At 40.0% G+C, this 19,724-nt stretch overlaps 1 protein-coding gene across 3 annotated transcripts in view; it reads right to left on the bottom strand.

The window, feature by feature from the left end:
• The window catches only part of DGKQ (diacylglycerol kinase theta), a 101,701-nt gene that overhangs the window by 10,419 nt on the left and 71,558 nt on the right, over nt 1-19,724 (bottom strand). For all 3 annotated transcript variants that reach the window (XR_012648844.1, XM_075019621.1, XM_075019622.1), the window contains exons 14-21: nt 19,267-19,305; nt 17,480-17,595; nt 10,438-10,589; nt 8,911-9,059; nt 8,152-8,333; nt 6,590-6,690; nt 2,317-2,463; nt 654-765 (exon numbers count right to left, since the gene is read on the bottom strand). Coding sequence is in view for 2 of the 3 variants with exons in the window: in XM_075019621.1 (XP_074875722.1) it covers nt 654-765; nt 2,317-2,463; nt 6,590-6,690; nt 8,152-8,333; nt 8,911-9,059; nt 10,438-10,589; nt 17,480-17,595; nt 19,267-19,305 (998 nt within the window). In the remaining variant the exon portion in view is untranslated. The remainder of the gene's footprint in view (nt 1-653; nt 766-2,316; nt 2,464-6,589; nt 6,691-8,151; nt 8,334-8,910; nt 9,060-10,437; nt 10,590-17,479; nt 17,596-19,266; nt 19,306-19,724) is intronic.

Here is a 19,724-nt window from a genome sequence, read left to right as displayed (position 1 = left end):
GGCACCCATTGGCTCACTGGAGTTGCCCGCTGTGAAGGGACTCCAGTCCTAGCAGTTAAAGTCTAGGCTGGTGTGTGTGCGACTCCTTGATTGATGTGTGAATGCCTGGGCAGCAACTTTTTCCCTAACAATTCCACAATACATGTGTGTATATATATATTTTTTTTTTTTCATGTCATATATATGTATGCATGTATGTTTTGGGCCTTGGTTCAAAGCCTACTTAAGTCATGAAGTATTTCCCCATGCAATTTTAACAAATTCTTCACACTCCTATTACTTCTTATCCAACCACAGGTTTCTTCAGTTTCCATTCCATCTGTAGTAGTCTGGCACCTAAATATGGATCTTCAGGGCAGCCCAGTAAGCAGACAATGAGAGGGCACTGCAGTCCATGAACAGGCATACCAGCCACAGCTGAACTCCCGACATCTGGAAGCTTTGTTCACAGACAGTCAACACTGCCCATGAATTCTGTTTATGGTCTATAACCATTTCTGCATGACGCAACAAGCACCTGAATAAACGATGGTATAATCTTAACATAGATGCATACTTTTTAAGGACTACGCACTTGGAAAGCACTGTTTGTTACAAAAATAAGCAGTCTGAGAAAATATGTTTCCTCTGTTCTTACTAGGATGCCAACTTACCATGTGAACAACGCCAGTCACACCAACAACTTCCAGCAGGCCGTCATCGATGCGTGGTTTCTCAAAGCGGTTATCGCTCTCAGACCCCCAGAGATCGGCTCCAGACCCCCAGCTGCATAGAGAGCACACCACAGTGACCACCTGTGGACCTGCTGTCTGCCACAGAGCACCCAGCCCAGCACCCTGCTAGGGGTGGCTGGTTCACCAGACTTCAAAAGCTAGACACTCTTCTCCCCAGCAGCTGGAGGAGACAAACAGCCTTCCTGCACTGCAAAAGCAGGAAGTGTTTTCCTAAAATTTGGCAGACTTCTAAAAAGATCTTTCAGGAGTGAAAGAAGGGGTGAAGTAAGTAGCTTCCATTTGAAAGAAAAGAGTAGGCAAGAAGAAAGTAACTCCAAAGAGTTTTAGTTCACTGCGCAATGCAATTTACAGCTACATTAACCCTTAACTTCCAAGACTTAAGAACTTAACATAGATCTTACTGATCTTGACAATATTCATGGAAGCTACTGAAGAGAAACTAAAGCTAAAACAAATATCAAGTTTTTATTCTTGTACCTGGCCAAACTTACTTGTAGTTAAGCAGGTATTCCTGCACTTTGACCCTCTGAAATGCTTCTGACAATTTAACACTGTGTTGTTTTTTGTGCAGTATTGACACTCCTTCCTCAAATCACTCACTTTAGCGCATTGACTGCTCAGTACTAATCACAATCTCTTCTTCTCCACAGTTCTCATGTGCAACATATACTTGAGTGTATGTGCATGTGCACATATGTATGTGTACATGTAAATATATACATTTCAATAAAAAGTTGAAACATTTTCAGACTAAAATGGAAAAAGATACCGGTAGCCTAAGATAAGAGTGTACTTGAAAAAAAAAAATTGTGTGGCAGTACTAATTACCTGCTGATTTTGTGCAAACAAAAACCCTGCCTCTACCAACAGCACATCTAAGGAAGCCAGATTTCCTGCAGATTTGTCTTCCTTTCTTCCACAGCAGTAACCCTAGCTTCCTGCAGGTGTCAGGGCAGTCCCCACAACCCTGCGAAAGGTACCTGAACTGTGGGTTTTCCACAGCTACCCAGGTAGCATCATCAACTCCACATATACCAACCAGCTGGCTGTGGGATCTGGACAGTGTTTGACAGTTGAATCCTGGCTGGCCTTCACTGCAGGAACTGCTTAGGCACCTGGTCTCTAGCATGCCAGAGAGTATAAGACTATCATCTGTGATCTTCCTACAAGTCATGGTGAAATCTGGTGAACCGTTCAAACAGTTTGGGGGAGGGGGAAAATAGTAGTGGACAGGAGCCACATGCCTACAACCATGACTAAAAAAGTCATGTTTTACTAGAAAACTGCTCCAAAAGAAGTCAGAACACCTTTGGTGAGGAAATCTTACCAAATTACTGTTAGGACACAGAAGAAATAGCAAATGTACAGGGGTTTGCACTGTGAAAACAAGATAGTGCCACCTTTAAGAGAAGTGAGATTGTGAGTTTCAAAGGATCAGAAAAATGATGTCAAAATGATATTAAGAGCTAGTTCCTTAGGCACAGTGGCAAGCCAGCAAGTCAGGCAATAATCAAAAACATTTGATGCTTAAATACCAAGCAGCACTTCCACACACACACAGGATCCTTCCTCTCCTTTTTACCTGGGTATATTAATAAAAATGAGTCCTTCTATACTTGGTAATTCCACCTCGTGCTGGTCCACTTGAAGCTTTATGTCTTTGTGAAGATTTCTGGTATGACTTATCTTCTGCAGCCCAACTTTCACATACACTCCTTTGTTGTGAAACCTAGAAGCAGACAAGCATCCTATAACTAAAATGTAAGGCCCAGCATAGCACTGTTCCTTGTACGTATATCAGTATTGTCCTCTAACAGGTATATTTAAAAGAGTTTTTCAATTAAACCCCTCTCCAAATTCTTCTAGCTTTATTGCAGAAACAAAGCATAAGCAATGAACTTTATATACCTTTTACTTAGGGGATGATTTGTGCTGTTGAGGCATGTGGAGATTGGTGAAATTTTGTTACAGAAAAATCTTCCCTTCTTAAAGTGTTGCCTGAATGTAATGTTACCACACCAATTCCTATCCAAGGGTTTTGAAGGTGACTGAAAGACTTTATGATTAAAATGGCCAGCCAAGCTTAGAAGGGTGATCTTTGCACATCCACCACTTAGAGAGAATCACCACCCTTCTTTGCACAACTACATGTGGGACATGATTCGGGGAGAAAGTGCCAGTGGAAGTTGTCAGCCTACTGCTAGCAGTAGCTAATAACATACTAGCTTGCCCACTTGGGTAGAAAGAATAAGCATCTCCTAAAGCAAACCCTTGATTTGCAGACAGTAGTTTCACCACAGTTAATTAGCACGGCAGGAAGGAGGATGTTGTCCTTGGAGCAGTCTCCAACACCTTATTTGTGCTGAAGGAAATCAAGTTTTGTATTAGGTGGGACACACTGCAGTCACTGCTGTAAATGACACTGATGGGGATGAGAGAGGAGGGCAGGGCGTTACATGCAGTTCATCCATCCCCATGGAGCCAGTGAGTCCTTGCATCAGCTCGGCTGCAACACTTGCATCATTATATCATCCCAGAACTATTTGGAAGGCTCTCTAGAGTACAGATATGGAAGTAACATCCTACTGCTCAAATGAGTTTGGGAATTTGACCTACACAGCTCAGGAATCACCCTTTGGTTCGTTTTTCTACAAAAGATGCACTGTAAGTATAGCCAACATTCACATGCTACCTGATGCCCCACTGGCTACACCCATAAGGCTGCATACACCCTTCCAGAGGGACTTTCAGAAGGTTTGACTGATTCTTCAGTTTAGCTAATTGAGTATCTCAGGATAGATAAAGTTAAAAGGTGATCCTATATGGGACCACTTTAATGGATTATGAAAGTAAACAACTGCTTTTTAAAGTACTGCAATCCTGTGTTTATCCCTGATAGAGCAAACTGAAAAATACCCTTTACTTTTAAAAAGTCCCATGAACAAGTCTCCATAGACTCAGGGAGACACCATAGCATCACCTTAGACTGTTACTTTAAATCACCTCTGTGGTTGTTGCTTAAGCAGCAAGCACCTCTGGTGGCCAGAGGAAGCAAGACCATCAGCAACTGCTTTCCAAGCTTTCATGAAAAGAAAATAAAGAAGCCAGTCCTCAAGACTCGTGAAGAAATGAAGCGAGCTGATGCAGAAAGCCAGACTTTTCAAATCTCTTGCCAACTGCTGCACACCCAGAAGGGTAGGTTTGGGGAACTCTTTTTTAAAGATGATGGATAAGAAATCTGTGTGCCAGGCCTTTTTAAATGAACTGCAATTTCCCATGAGCACTACTAAACTGCTAGGTAACAACTCTCAGAAGCAAACCTCTCAGAACTGCAGGACACAGCACAGAAAGCTATCAAGCAAAACAAAATGACCGCTTTTTATCTAGTCCTGCAATTCAACAAGCCCACCACTGGGTGGGAAACCACCACTGCAAAAGCGAAGAGCTCTGACCAATAATTAGAATCTGTTAGGGTGCTTTTATTAGGGTAATCTTACTGACTGGGAAAGAATTTTACCAGGTTCACATACAGAAGACCCAAGATGGAAAAAAATGAGTTAGACAGTAGCCATTGTAGCATTTTAAAACCCACAACCAAAAACCCAAACAACCAGTACTTTCAAACCTCCCCTCAGCCCAGCCAGAGAAAGAACAGTTCTGTATCTTTGTAAAACAATTCTAAACTTGCATTAAATCATGCAGAATATTCTCTCTGCCTAACATTACTTTCATGAGACTGCCTGCCACAGCAGTCTCCTGCCAATTTTGGGTGCCACAAACAAGATGTGGTCTCTTCCGTAACAGACAACCCTAAAGATGGCTCCAGGATCCCATGGGAATGGGGGAATGAAGGCAGATGCCCTGATCCTTAAGTTTTACAGTGTGAAAAAACCTCTCATAGCTTGGCACTCAACAACGTAAAAACCATCACTGCAGGAACATACACTATTTCTATCTGCCCTGCGATGGAAGTTCAGCACTGAATTCCCTCCAGGGGGAAAAGCCAAAGGTAAGGAGTCCTGAGTGTGTAAAGAGACTCTACAGCTTGAGGCCAGAGAGCACACAGCTTTCAGGACATTTACCAGCTTAAGATCTTGATTCAGAAGAGCACTCAAACCCATTTTTCTCGCAAGGACTACCTGCAGTTTCTGTTGTCACAACCTGAAACTTCCTGTTCTGCACTCAGGAGCAGCCCATTCACATGCCAGCAGCTGTTGAATCTGGCATTAAGTAGCCATCCTTCTCAGTTAATTTACTGAAAATAATAATAAAAACATGCTAATCTTGCTGGCAAGAGCATGCGTTTGCACATCCTGGGAAAGAGTAAAGCCAGCAATTTTAACAATCATCATCACAGGCAGCGAAAGGCAACAATCATGTGTCAGCACTGTTAGCTGCACAAGGTGTTTTTCTCCTGCAAAACTGTAGCTCGGTATCAACTCATTATTTCATGTTTCTTTCTCAGATCTTGAATCACAGAAATATACAGCCCTTCAGATTTCAAAAAAAAAAAAAAATCACCTCTTTCCTGCACACCCTCCAAGACACCCTGCTTGCATGGTGTCTGAATACACATGTAAAAGGTCTGCAAGAATGGTACCAAGTCATCACCCACTGCACTGCACATGCTGCACACTATGAACTGACTGAGATAAAGATTCAAGGGATGAAAAGCACACAGGGCAATAAAAGTCAAAGTACAACCCTTAAATACAGTAGCATTAAGAAAAGGACATATCTTTTAAAGTGCTGCAGCTTTGCAAAGGCAGGGTAGTGTATTTTAAAGGAAGAATGAATGTAACTCTTACATTATATTAATTGCACAAGTAAATCTAGAACAGTTTTATACACTAGAACAAGCACTGCTATATGCAAAATTATTGCCTGATTTAATGACCTATGATGTTTTTACTTCAGTGGATTGAAAATGCAAACCAATGCTTAATAGTAATTTATGTACCACAAACAATATCCTGTATTATTCCATTTTTAAGAAAAAACATGAGCAATGCCTGTAATGATAGATATAACACTGCAAGATAGGTGGGATTGCACATCATTACACTCATAACCCATCAGAGAATATTTTTAATAGTTAGGATTTGAATACTGCATAGTTGTAACTGGCTGTAACTGTCTCTGGCAACCAAGAGACAATTTAGAGAACATTTACTCACAAACATAGGGGAAAGCAGACAAAACCAGTTTCTACAATGAATTACTGATTAATTACACAAATGTGGTTTCTTTTTCTCATCAGTGATAACAGGAAGAAGAAAAAGTACTATTATTGATTGATCTGCGTGCCAGAAAGGCGGAAGGTCTCTCTCCATACCTTTTTAATCACTCAATCTCACTTGAGATACAGAGATCTTTTTTTATCCTCATTACCAGCATGCAGGTGCTACCACAGAACTAAGCAAGGCTGGGAAAGGTACAAAGAAGTTCTGAACAGTGTGTTTATTACTCACATAGCAGCACTGCCCTCCCTCCTGCTAAAGGCTTTGAGTAAGAGATTTTTCCACTACCTCAAAATTGCAGTTATTGGCAAAAAAGTACACTGAATAATAACGACAGGGCTTCCAAAAACTGCTTTGGTGTTCTCTCTTGGTAAAGGCAGAACCCCCCCCCCACCCCAAAACAACAAACCAACCAAACAACACTCCCCGCCCCTCCCCAAACCAAATTCCGTGTCTACAAGTTCCTGACTAACTTAACGCCTCCCTGTGCCAGCTCTGCCTCAAGCAATACTGTTTGTGGATACCTGTAGCATTTCAAGATTATCAGCCATAGTGTAAATTGGAAGTTACGTAATATCAGAGTTTGCCCTTCACCCTTGGTTTCCCCAGGATTACCTGCTATTAAATTTCCCTGGTTCTTCTTCTCTAGCATGATGAAAGTCCAAGCTCAACTCTGCGTCAATGCCAAGACCACAGTAATTGTTCATCTGTACAATCTGACAAAAAAAAAAAAAAGTATTATTTCCTCCTTAGGTTTATAAATGAAGAGGTTCCAAAGTTTTTCAACAAAAACAAGCTTTGCAGATGATCCAAGTCATTTGATCTTGACAGATCCTGGAAAACATTTTCCAGAAACACTGCACTAAAAATAAAGCTGTACGGACAATTGTTGACATGTGTAGTCATTATTTCCGAAGTACCAGAAACTTAAAAATTTAATCTTAATTGCAAGTAACAAGCATAATAAGGCAGAAATAAAAACAAATGCAGAAATAAAACCAACCCAACTTCTCAAAGCAATTTTATGCAATAACTACACAAGTTGCTGAACACTCATGCCACTATTATTTTTGGCATCAGCCATGGATTTACCCATCATTGGGAAGATGTTCTTCCTTACTTTGGAAGGTGACCAGGTTATGCCAGATAAGTGAAGAACTTGACTTCACCCGCTCAGCTGCATTTTAAATAGCTCCCTATACACCAGTCTCAAGTTTCTACAGATTTCAACCATTTCTGGTTCTGCAATTAATTTTTCCTTTGCATGCCAGTTCATCCCATAACTTTTCTAACCTAGCCCTTGACTCTCCTGCCCTTCACCTTTAAAAAGGAGATTAGGCACTCAGGGTAGATTAACCTGTCTCCACCAAGTGAAAAATACCTGGAACCTGAGCAACTTAAATCCTCCAAGTGACACATAATGCCTAGCATTTTCCAGTGACTGGACTACCATCTTAGACAATTGCTACCATTATTAAAATTTCCTACTTCCTTTTTGCCACCCCATTGTCCAATTTGTTTGTTTTGCCTGAAGATAACCAGAACCAGGATTCACACAAATCTCTGAAGTCACCATCTACAACCAACATTTTTATTTTCCTAAACAGAAACAAGTAATACAAACCAAAGGACAGGGACTTTCATTCCAAAAAAATACAACAGATGCCACAAATACAGACACGCAATGCCAGTAAGATGACAGAAGGATTTAATTCCTGTATATGCTAGCAACTCAGCCATTTTTTAAACTGTTAGGGGAAAGATAAGAGTACTTTTGGGGGGCATGGGGTTGTTTGGTTTTGGTTGACACTCCAGTTTCACTAGTGTTCTGGAAAGTGTTTGGCATTCCTTCAAAAAGCTCTTCTTATTTGAGAAATAAATTTCTTTCCAACTGAAGCAAATAGGTATGCCACTGTTACTTGAATCTTTTCATTAATCGTCTACCAGATACTTTTTGCCAAACAGCTATGAAGTGTGTTCTGCAGCCAACCAGTCCTACCAAAACTGAAGCACTAGGTTCAGGCATATGCTGGGTTCCCTAAGGAATAGCACAGTAAGGTCCAAGCTCAAAGATATGTGAGCAATAAAAGATTAAACTATGTTAGTAACTATCTTCTTTGTGATTTTGGCTAGAACAACAGTTCCTAAGAATCAAACCCAAACGGTCCTCAGCTCACCTTTGGAGGCTCAGGTTCTGCAATACCATTCTCTGCACCTTCAGCTGGCTCTTCTGCATCCAGAAGGATAGTCCAGCGATCCATAAGAACGTCATCCGCCTCATCCACAGAAACCAAAATCGAGTAGGGGTCCTCCCCACTGTAGCCAGCTCCCCATCGCAAGACCCTCCCTAAGTCATTACCTGGGCAACAATGAAGAATAACTGCATTTCGTAAGCTAGCTAAAAGCATCAAAAAGTGCATCAACCCTGTTTTACAAATCAAATCGCATTAAGGTACTCCAAACAAGTCACAAAAGTAGTGAGATTGGACTGAAAAGTTAACAAGCAGAGAAAATATCTAAGCATCACATGTGCTTAGTATCACATACAGGTACACTGTCTCATCTGAAAAGTTTTCACAAAAAGTGATGGCAAAGCCTGTTATGGAGGTGAGAAGTCAGGGAGCAGCTGAGTTCACTGGTTTTCAGCAATGGCTGATGCACCTGTGGTTGTCAAGGGGAGAATATTTTGCCCTGTCCAACTCCTGCCCGCTTGGACACACCCATACCAACACCCCTGCCACTTGTTTTTCCTTCAGAAAGCATGACCATCATTTCCTTGAAAAGCTGATGTTGCATTTGCTATCCAACACTGGCCAGAACTGAGTCATGGCATCTCTACTGCAGAACTGAGTTGTTTGTCAGGCGGATAAATAAAGATAAACGTTCTGGAGGACTTCTGCCTTCAGAAGAAGAATGGCGCTTGCTATGATTCTCACCTGTTCCTAAAGGTAAGATGGCAACTGAGGGCTCTGAGCACACCAGCTTGTGCCTGATCTCCTCCAGCGCACCAAGAACCCAGCCGACGGTGCCGTCCCCTCCACACACCAGCACTCGGAAGGAGGGGATTTTAGAGAATGTGTGAAACCTCCATTGAGAAACAAAGCAAAGGGGAAAAGAACTGTTACAATGTAGTACAGGAAAAGCGAAGCCTCTTAATGTACTATTTAAGATAACACATTATTATTGGATTCTGCTGCCCGCACCCAGACCCCTCCCCCTGCCCCAAATCAGTTTCAGGATCAACTTCAACAAAGTAAATGGAAAAATAGGAACTTCTAGATAAAGCTGTTTAAAAAGAGTGAAAACCACTTCATTCTAAGATTCTTCACAGCTAAATTGTTAATCACTTCCTTTTGCACCAAAGACACAGAGATGTAACTATTCATCATTTCAATGTGAACATTTATAACCCTCTAAATCCTAGTGGAGATATTGATTACTGGTGGGGTTTTCTTTTTACTTAGTCATAGGACTTCTAGCACATTTTCTTCTATATTCCTTGTTGCTCTTACCTTTTGTGGCTTTTCATCCTACATACTGAAATACCCTGCAAAGGAATTTTTATTTCCCATTGCACGAGAAGCAAGGAACAAGTGGAAGCATTTTGCCATAAAACTACAGAAGGATTCCATGGGCAAAACAAAATGAACGCATTACTGAAGTTGGAGCTTGAGCTACATTAGAAAGACAACAGAATTATACAGTTCTGACAAAAACCTTAGTTTGTGCAGCTTGCTTTTCTTGCCTCCTGCATAAGCTGCATTTCTCCCATGAAAGCTTTTGTTTTGAAGAGCTTGTCATGACAGTTCCTTGTAAAAAAGTGCTGAAGGAATGAGGCTGCTCTGAGTAGGCTACAACCATAACTTTCAGTTTTATGAAGCTGGTGACAAAGTGGTGTTGATTAAATCAAGTAATCGGTTCCTGCCTCCCTACAAGCACATTATGTTCTGTTCCTTGCATTTAGAAATGTTGCAGCTGTGATCAGGCAGGCCCTGTTAATTCTGCAATTGTGGCTAAATTTCAGGAGTCAAGATAGGAAATTTTATTATACTTTCCTGTTAGTTCCTGTGAAACATCAGAGGAAATAAAGCCAAAAACAAGCCCTTGTCAGGCAATGTGACATTTCTCTTTCCATCCCCATTTAATTATAAAATATTTTTATTTTAATAATTATTAAATCTGTGTTGTTGTAAAGTGCATATGACTTTCCCAGGACTGGACCCTATTAGACTTGACACAAGCATCATGCATCAGGAACTACTATACTCTCTTTTCTTTAGGGAACCTCAATGTTTAAATCTGTTTTCACAGTGAGAACCAGTCAGAACAAGTGATCCACTGCTCTGGTCTTCAGGCACAGAACAGAAGCAATTTAGATCTTCATAACAAGTGAATCTGATCCATCCTTTCAAAAAAACCCAAAACAACATAAATTAAAAAAAATGAAAAATATGATGACTTACCCAGGCAGTGGGCCACCATTGGTAAGTTCAAAGACCTGATGTGGGTTTAGCAGCTTTCTAAAACTGTACAGCAGATCACGACCTTTTAGACCACCACTTTTTGGATTCACAAATACAAGAAGTGGGCAGCAGTTTTGTGGTATCTTGGAAGCCTGAAAGATGACAAGAAAAAGGATTAGCCAAAATCATGACTAGGCAGCAAAATTACTACTGAGTCTCAGAAGTATTTCCTGATGTTTCCTTGATGCTTAGTTAAAAAAAAATCCAGATTCAATAAATAAAAAGATTCAATGTCCAGACAATGGACTGGTTAGCTGCTGATCTTGGTTTTCTGGGAACTGAAGTTTCCTTAACACACTCCCAGCTACACAGTTGAGCCTAACATTAAAAACAAAGGCACTGTAAGTAGTCCTTCCTAAACATTTTCAGTAAACAGTCTATGCCAAAGAATAGTGTGAGGGATAAGGTACCTTCCAGAGTCATGTACAACTCAAACACATTTGTTGTGAAGAGAGAACTTCTTCCAAAACCAACTGAAACATTTGTCTTAAGTTTTGTGGTCATCTTAGAATACATGTTAATTTATAAGGACAGAACATTTCAAAATAAGAATGTTCGGGGCACACACTGGCATGCCCCTCCCCATGAAGTAAGAGGTTGAAAGCTTATTTAAAAAATATGTATTTAAAATTTTTAATCAGGAGGATTTGGTGCCAGTGTCTTATGATCCTCACACCTCTACTCAAGCTGCTGCTCAAAGGGCTGTCAAAGCACAGCCCATCCAGAAACCCCTCCAAAGGAAGCCACTACCCGAGCAGAAGAAAGATATCCTGGGATACTCTACAGACTGCGCAGGAATGATACCTGCAGCCTCACCAGAGGTCAGAACTTCCAGCCACCAGAAGCACTCCCTTGGGACTGGTTTTCAGCCAGCCAGTCCATAAATCATTCCATAAAATGATTTGTAAATGGTTCTAGAAAGATCAGAAAACACCAGCACACACCTTTCATTCGTCCTGCCACAGGGCTGTGGGGCAGGTACACATCAGAAAAGTCCATTGGGCATTTCAATGAGCGCGCTTCAAAACACAAACGTTTGCCACAGTCCCTAAGTTATGGTAATTTGTATTTACAAATTGGACAGCATTCAGGGAACAGCAATTTGTCACGCAGCTGACAGGATGGATTCAGGGAACAGAATAACAGTGCTAAATATAAGTCAATTTAGACAAGAATGATTCAGGGGGTGGCAAGGCAGCAGCATGATCGCAGCGTGCAAACGTGGAGAGATACCAAGAGCTACAGAAGAGAGGAGACAGCACCCAGAAAGTGTGTCGGCTGCTGTCTATGAGTGAGCACCAGAGAGCATGAACCAAGGCGAAGAATGGAGAGATCAGGACAAATTAATGAGTAACTTTGTGGGGAAGCAAACTGGAGTCTGATGTTGAGACACCCCAGACCATCATCTATCTGTGAGCTGATCTGGGTGCTTAAAAACAAATGATCATTTGGGGCTTCCCAGTATCTGAGAGATTTCCTCAGATTTTGCTTTCCTAAAAGGGCTGGGTGGTAATCCTCTGCAAACCACATCCTGCCAGATGTGTCAAGATACAAGCAAACACATAAAAATCCTTCTCCTCTGTGACACTACCTGCATGAGAAATGCCCTTTGCCATGGAGCGTGACTTGCAAAAGCACAAACAGAAAACAGACCAGGAAGAGGAACACTAAGCAGGCAAGAAGGTTGGTGGAGCAGGCACACACTTCTCCTCTTGCCCCTTCCTTCCTCATCCTTTAGATTCTACCAGAGACATTCAGTTTGAAAATAAGTACATCTTCTAAAAAAAAAAATAATTAGCCAAACAAGGGCTATTTTCGCTGACAAAGAGCCAGAAGAGCCTCAACATTTTGTTTTGCTGGAAAGGTTTCACTGCTGGCAAAACAACTAGGTTGGCAAGAGAGACTGTAAAGCCGTCCACACGGCTTTCTACAGAGGAACCACCTTCACACTATACTGTGAACGACTGCTAGGTCAAAACACCTCTTGCCTCCATATTCAGGCTTTATTGGAAAAGGGGAAGCAACTATTCAAAGTGTGTCCAACACACAATAAGGGTAATATGTTTATTTCTGTGAAGCACATGGAAAGGATATTTGTAGCTAGCAAAGGAAGACTAAGGAAAACAGTGCATGCCACTGTCACAAAACGGAAGGACTTCTTGAGTTGTAAGGTCAACAGCTCAAGGATCCACACATCCCAGCAACAGAAGTGGATTTCCTCCCCTCAATCCATCACAGGCATTAGTAAAAATAGTAAGCAGAGCTCTGGCTTTTCTAGAAGTAAAGCCCTTCTCATTACTCCATCCATTCCTGCACCATCATCTGCCATATCCCGTTATGAATGGTCCTTTGAAAATCCCACAAGCAACAGAAGGCAGAGCAGCTCTAAAAGGAAACGCCACGTCCCATGCGGTAACAGGGCAAACTGTTCCCTTCCTGCACTCCTTGTTCCAGCTTCTACTCTGCCCTACCTTCCTACCTGACCACTTCCCATTTCTTCCTCTTCAGAGCTTTTTTACTACTTAAATTTCACTTCCAGCCATTTCAACTTTCTGAACAATCTGAAACCTCAGCCTTGGTCCAACACCCAGAAATTTGTGGGGTTTAAAAAAATGGGGGGCAAGTGTATAACAGAAAGAAAAAATATTCAGTTCTGCAGCTCAAAGTAAACAAAAAGTTTTTCAAAAAAGAATGAGAGAAAAGAAGCCAGCCCAAGATTCAAGTCAAACAAATACCTTACTTGAATATGGACAAGAACATTTGATTACCTTCTCTTCTTCAGGAAATCAGTTTCTAAAAATACTGGGTTTGCACATTTAGAAGTGACATATTCAACACATGTTTTATATTACTTGCTTTTACAGGCAAGTTCTAACGCACTGGGTTTAAAACCAAGTAACTAAAATAATTCACAAGGAACTTCAGGGAATTGCAATGATTTCTGAGACGTGGTAAGCTCCAAGGCATTCAAAAGTGCAGCTGTGTTTTGGAAAGTTGTCTGAGATCTTACTCAAGCAAATATATATTGTTGCAAATATATATTTAGTTTCTACAAAACTGCCATCTAAACTTCCTAATTCTCAAGTGTCAATATTGTACAAAAACAAAAAAGTGAAACATTTACCCTGAATGCTACTAAGACTCACAAGCAGCTGTGGAGAACGCGTGGAGCTAACAAAATATCTGTATGTGGTATAAACTGAGCAGTCCTACCACTCAAAACCATCTGTGTTGCAAGTATCTTCTAACGTAAATCCCTAACTATACCTATTTAGGACTAAACTCACCTCTGTAGAATAAACATAAGTATTCTAGAAAGTGCTTAGCCTTAGAGTTAGCTTGCTTCCCATCATCACCCTTCATTAAACTTAAAGGAGTAAGAAACATTGCTGAATCCCTAGATAAAGGCCAGCTTCCAAGAAAACAATTATTTTTCAGTAGGAGTTAAAAACTCTATGACAGTTTCTACAGCAGAGCAGGCCTGCTGTGTTGCTTTCTGAAAAGTACATGCTCCGTTACAGATGGCCACAAGGGTAGCACTCTTATGCTGCAGAATTTTATTTAATCCCTTAATAAAGCCCCAGTGGGGACATACGATGAGTTTGTTACTGGGCAGAAGGGGATGTGTGACTCACAGCCTGAGGACTCCCTTCCCCCCTTAGCCCTGGCTTCAGTGCTCTGCTTGAAGAATGAAATCTGCAGAGGGGTTTTGTGTTGGCTGGCATTCAGGAAGGAATTTATTGCTCGTTTCTTAGAGACAGATAAAGGAAGCCGTGTGATTTAGACACTGACAGTCACTGTGAATTGCTTAATTTGTCTGGATTAGCACACTGCGGCTTCAGGCTGGGGCAAGACATTTGTTATCCATGCTAATACCCTTTCTGTTGAGTGTGCTGTGTAATCACACCTCACAACGAGGCAGAACAAGGTGTTCTGTGCCACAGGCCTGCCAGCACAACAACCATGGTGCATCTTCCAGGGTGGTGGGCTGTCTCCAGGAACTGCAGATTATCTCTAAATGACAAGTAAAATTCAACATTTGCAAGTGGGCTGTCTGCAGCATCTCCCATGTGTAAGGACTCATGATGCCGAAGCACAGACTTCCTCCACCCTGGCCAGAAAAGAGTCATTGCATCTGATGAGGAATGATGTGCAAGGTGTCTCAATGCAACTGGAGCAGCAGCTGGGTCAACACAGTAGGAGCTCAAGCCTTTTCTGTACTTTTGGGGGAACTGCGGCGGTGGAAGAAGGGTGGAAAGTAACCTTTCATGGTGTTATGGCTAAGAAGGTCATTAAACTATTAGACTTTTTACATTGGACACATTTTTGTGAGGAATTAGTGAAATGAATGAAATGGAAAGTTTCACCCATCTGGGACACTCCCACATCTTTTTCTACTACTCTTAAGGAACCACTGGTAAGTGGTATTAGTGATAAAGCTACAAAAACTTGTCACCTTCATGCTGATACTTGCCTCATACAACTCTCTGATTTCCTTGTTTGCCAGTACTGCAAAAGGAGTTCTGGTAAATTAGCTTTCAATTCAAAGATTCAGCCCTGCAATATCTTCCACCTTGACATGCTACCAAAAAGTGATACCAAACTGCCCTTGCAGGTCTTTACAAAGCTGTTTAGCTGCTGTGTAAGAGACTATATTTTTTTCCACACTCCAGTGAAGACAGTATTTTCATTTATTTGAATATTATGAAATGAAAAAGCATTTGATTAAATTCTTAAAGGCCTGAGATCATGAAACAGCAGAACAGATCAACACATCCGGTCACACTAATTGCTTGACTTTCTAATAAGCAGTTAGTGCAAACTGATTCTGTATTCAAACTTTTCAGTAGTGACCATAAGAAGATGAATTCCTTCTGGCAGACCTTACCATGCCAGACTAAAACCGGGAATATCAGACACAGAGTAAGCAAATCTCACCTCAGAAAAATGAAGGACTAGCAACCCACTAACCACCAAATTACTTCTGTTCTTTTATCAACTTTTAAGAAGGGTTGTTTTGTTTGTTTTATTTAAGTTGCAATTTGGAAAAATCATTCATTAACCAAACCACTGTGGCCTTTGTTTCATCACCCATTCTTCTTCTGAGACTACACAGTAGCCCTTCATTCCCAATTTCTTTCTATTTCACCCACAAGAGGAATGTCAAACACAGTATAAATTTACTACTGTGCTCAGTTCCTGTATAAGTTATTTCCTGGTGCTGTACTTAAATGGTCACATTTATAAAGTATAAACAAAGGATAATAGTATCACAGGATAAAAGGATAATCTAGGTTGGAAAGTACCTCAGGAGGTCATCTAGTCAAATTGCTACCCAAAGTAGGGTCAACAATCAGTCATTAGTTTACTCTGCCTAATTACTGAATGGCATAAGCTCGGTGGCCAAAGCACATATGAACACTCGAAATATGATTTAGATTAACACTTGGCTCATTTCAGTGAGATGACAAAATATAAATAATACATCCTGAAATGGAAACAAAATGTATATGCACATGTACAGCCCCTCTCTCCTTCTTACATATTAGAAATTCACCCCTAGCAGTCCCCTGATCTGGCGTTTCTAAAAAATATCTTGCATCAGATAACAGATAGTATTATCCTTATTTTCCTGGCATCAAGAAGTTCACTTCAAACATATCTAGTGCCAGAAAACCAGACACATGTAATGAACAGAGGGAGCATGTTCAGTTTCACATGCCGTGGACCAAATCTAGGCTCATAATGCATTTGTAATGCATTTGCCTAAAAACCACCGAAAACAAGCATCAAAAAGCAGTCCCATCTTCACACTGCCTTCTGTTTCTTACAACAGAAACTCTGACACCTAGTTAGGACAAGGGGGAACTGTGGTTTCTAAGGATTTTACAAAACACAATGCCTATGCATGCATAGGAACAAGGCACTCACTATATTTGGAGGGGGAATAGTTTTTAATCTTGCCAGTTTCATACAAGCATTGCCACTAGTATCTGCTCACATAAAAAAATAATTTTGCCTTCAGAAAACTTTGACAAGCATAGGACTTTTTAAATGGTAAAAGCAGGCATGTAAGTATGCAACTATGGCTATTGAACTTGAGATCCTCCCATCTAAAGTTGTTTCACAGTTCCCACTAATTATGTATTTTTTTAAGTTTTCAACCTTCTGTGAAGTTCTAAAAAGTCAAACCAAGACCCTCACTTCAGTTGCCATAATGCAACTCCGGAAAAACAGTAACAGGAAGTAACTATGGCTACACTCTCTTTTGGACAGAACCTACATCATCCTGGTTAAAAATCAATTTGCTCAGTGAACCATTTTCCTCTTTTCACCCTGAAACTGCTATGTTAACATGAAACCTATTATTAAACCAACTGATTATAGGAAAGTGGTTTGTAACCATAAAAGTTAATAAATGAGAATTCAAGCCTGTATTTGTAAAAGGACCCTGGCACTAAGTCTTTCAGCAGACTGTTTTCCTCTGAAATCCACAATGCAGCATTTAAACAACGTCAAACTCCCTCTGCTACAGAACGGGGGAAATGAAGACACTGAAAATGTGAAAATTAGCAGCAGTACTTACCTCATGGTTAGCAAGGAAACACAATTAGTCCCCAAACCAAAGGTGTTGTAAGCATTTTAAGGCACACCAGCTGAAACTAAAACCCTACCTAACTTTCTGATCATTGAAAGAAATAAAGAGGAAAAAAAAATTTGGTTTTCTCCCCTTTATAGTTGTATAGTTATGCAGTTGTGTGGTTATTCCTGACAACTCAACAGTAACAGGACAAGTGACTTAACTCACAGAAGTATATCATAGACAAAAAGTACAGGCTCTTTTTTTCATCACACTACTTACAGAAACTCACTGTATGGCTCCTTTGAATAAAATGTATTTTCATTTACTTCCAGCAGAAAAAGTCTTAGAGGTAATTTTTTTCTTTTAAAGACATATTTTAAATTCAATCCCATCTCTTACCATAACTTCAGGAATCACCACAGCATTCAGAGGCTTGTCATTGACAGTTGTATCTTTAACTAGCATATATATTCTTTCAGCTTCAGAAAAGCAGGAAATTTCGAGTACAACAGCACCTGTAAAGAGGTATCAGAACTATTTTTTTATATTTTCTATTATTAGGAAATCAGTATCATCATATCACAATGAAAGTTTACTCAGTTTACTCAGGACATTATTCAGTAAAAGTTACTCTAACACTTGCGGTTGTTGGTTAACAGTGAATTAGGCTGGGTTTTTTTTAAGCCTTCCTTCATACCCCAAAATGCACCACAGATTTTTGTTAAGGCAAAGTAGTTTTAGGACAAGAAGAACTGCAGCCCAGAACTGATGCATATTTAAAGACTTCCTTTGGGCTTGAGAAGTATGCCCTATTTCCATACTCTTCTTCACAACTAACAGGCTGTTACCATCATGTAAAAATGACAAAGGTATCAGGTTTCATTTTGTATCTCATTATTAAAAATCCAGCAGTTCCATTCACTGACAATATCTCAGTAAGAATTACTACAAGCAAAGATTTGGTTTGAGAATCAATTTAAGATCTTTATGTCAGCTTAGGTCCTGTATGGGGAAGTTGGGTAAGAAGGGAACACAAAAAGGAAAAACAAAATAAAAGAAAATACGGACAAGTTAGTTTAAAGTAAGATACTTAGTGAGGAGGAAAACGGGGCAGGACAAGATCAAAGTGCGTAACAGACAGCATATGAGATGTAAGCTGGTAACACAACCAAAAAAACCTGAGAGTCAGGAAGTTATCAGAAACATAAAAATACTCAGAAAGTAAAAAACCACAAAGAACAGTAAAAATCACATACAAGCAGAAACATCTAAAAAACATATGCAGGTAAACCTGGTTAAAGTAAGCTGTGACATGAGAAGAGTATCACAAAACCAACTATTCTCCATTGGCAAATATAAAAAGAAGGCACATCTGAAAGCTTTATGGTTTTCCTTACAAAAAGTCAGTATTAACTAGCCATGTGAGACAGCAAACACACAAAGGAAGCACCCATCAGTCTTCAAAACCATGCTATAGAAAGATTCATTAACATTCACATGAAAGTTAAGCCTGCCAAAGGATGTGAAACATCTTGGATATGGACACCTTAACATACAAAAGACAAATTCCACACTTTAAAGTTTTACCAAATGCAGATCTCCCTCTGACCACTGCACTACAGCTGCACAGAGCCACTGCTGCTCCGGCTCTCAGAAGCCTTGCAGCTTCTCCAACCTTGCTGAAACAAAATTTGCACAGCAAAACCAAAGCAACAGCTCAAAGGATGAATGCAGAGATGAGTGTACTGATTTTCTTCAGACTTCCAGCTACTGAACCCCCACTTAACACCATGCTAGGAAACAGTAACTGTTAAACAATCCCATCAAGTTCAAAAGTACCACCAAATTTTAGTATTTTGGAAGTCAAAATAAAGAGAGAGAGAGCACTTGAAGGGTTTTTAACAATTCAATGGTGTTAGACTATTCAGTTGAAGTGCAACTTCAAAATTCGCTTTTATGATGAATTATTACCACTTTCTGGTACACGAGACATGAAGCCAACCTTTTAGTTTTTTTTAATAAGGTAACACTAATCTACTGCTTTTCATAAATACAATGTGTTACATTTTATCTGAAGGGCTTTTTGCTTATGCAATAAGACTAGCATACTCTGAGCTTAGAGCCTCCAGTATTAGGCTGCAGTTTTGAAAATAGACGTTTGCAAGGCTAAAAATCTTAATGCTTACCTTGTGCTTGATAAACATGACTCACAGATACTACGTTTGCTGCAAAGGGTAAAAATATAAACACATAAAACCTTGGGTACATTTAGAGTAAATATTTAAAATATTTTTAGAAGTTACATAAATATAATATAAATAAATATTAAAAGTTACACAAATACAGGAAGAATCTCCAGCTAACACTTTCCCTCCCCTAAGTTTACTTTGCAAGTTAGAAAAGCTAAACTGATTTTCATAAAAGGTGACTATGAATTCTTTCTGGCATTTAAAGATTAATTCCTCTTGAAGTTACATAAAAGATTGGGAAAAATGCTTCGTTTCCTGAAACAAAAAGCATGACGCATTCCTGACACTGTTTATAGAACAAGTTGGTTGAAAGAGTATTATGAAAAATCAATTATACTTCTTTGAAAAAGAAAAATAAATTCTTTTCACTGACTGCTTGTCCATATGCATGTGCA

Source organism: Buteo buteo, chromosome Z (genome assembly GCF_964188355.1).
Source record: "Buteo buteo chromosome Z, bButBut1.hap1.1, whole genome shotgun sequence".
Lineage (NCBI taxonomy): Eukaryota > Metazoa > Chordata > Aves > Accipitriformes > Accipitridae > Buteo > Buteo buteo.
Note: the sequence above shows the minus strand (reverse complement) of the source record. Positions and strands in the feature narration are given on the sequence as shown.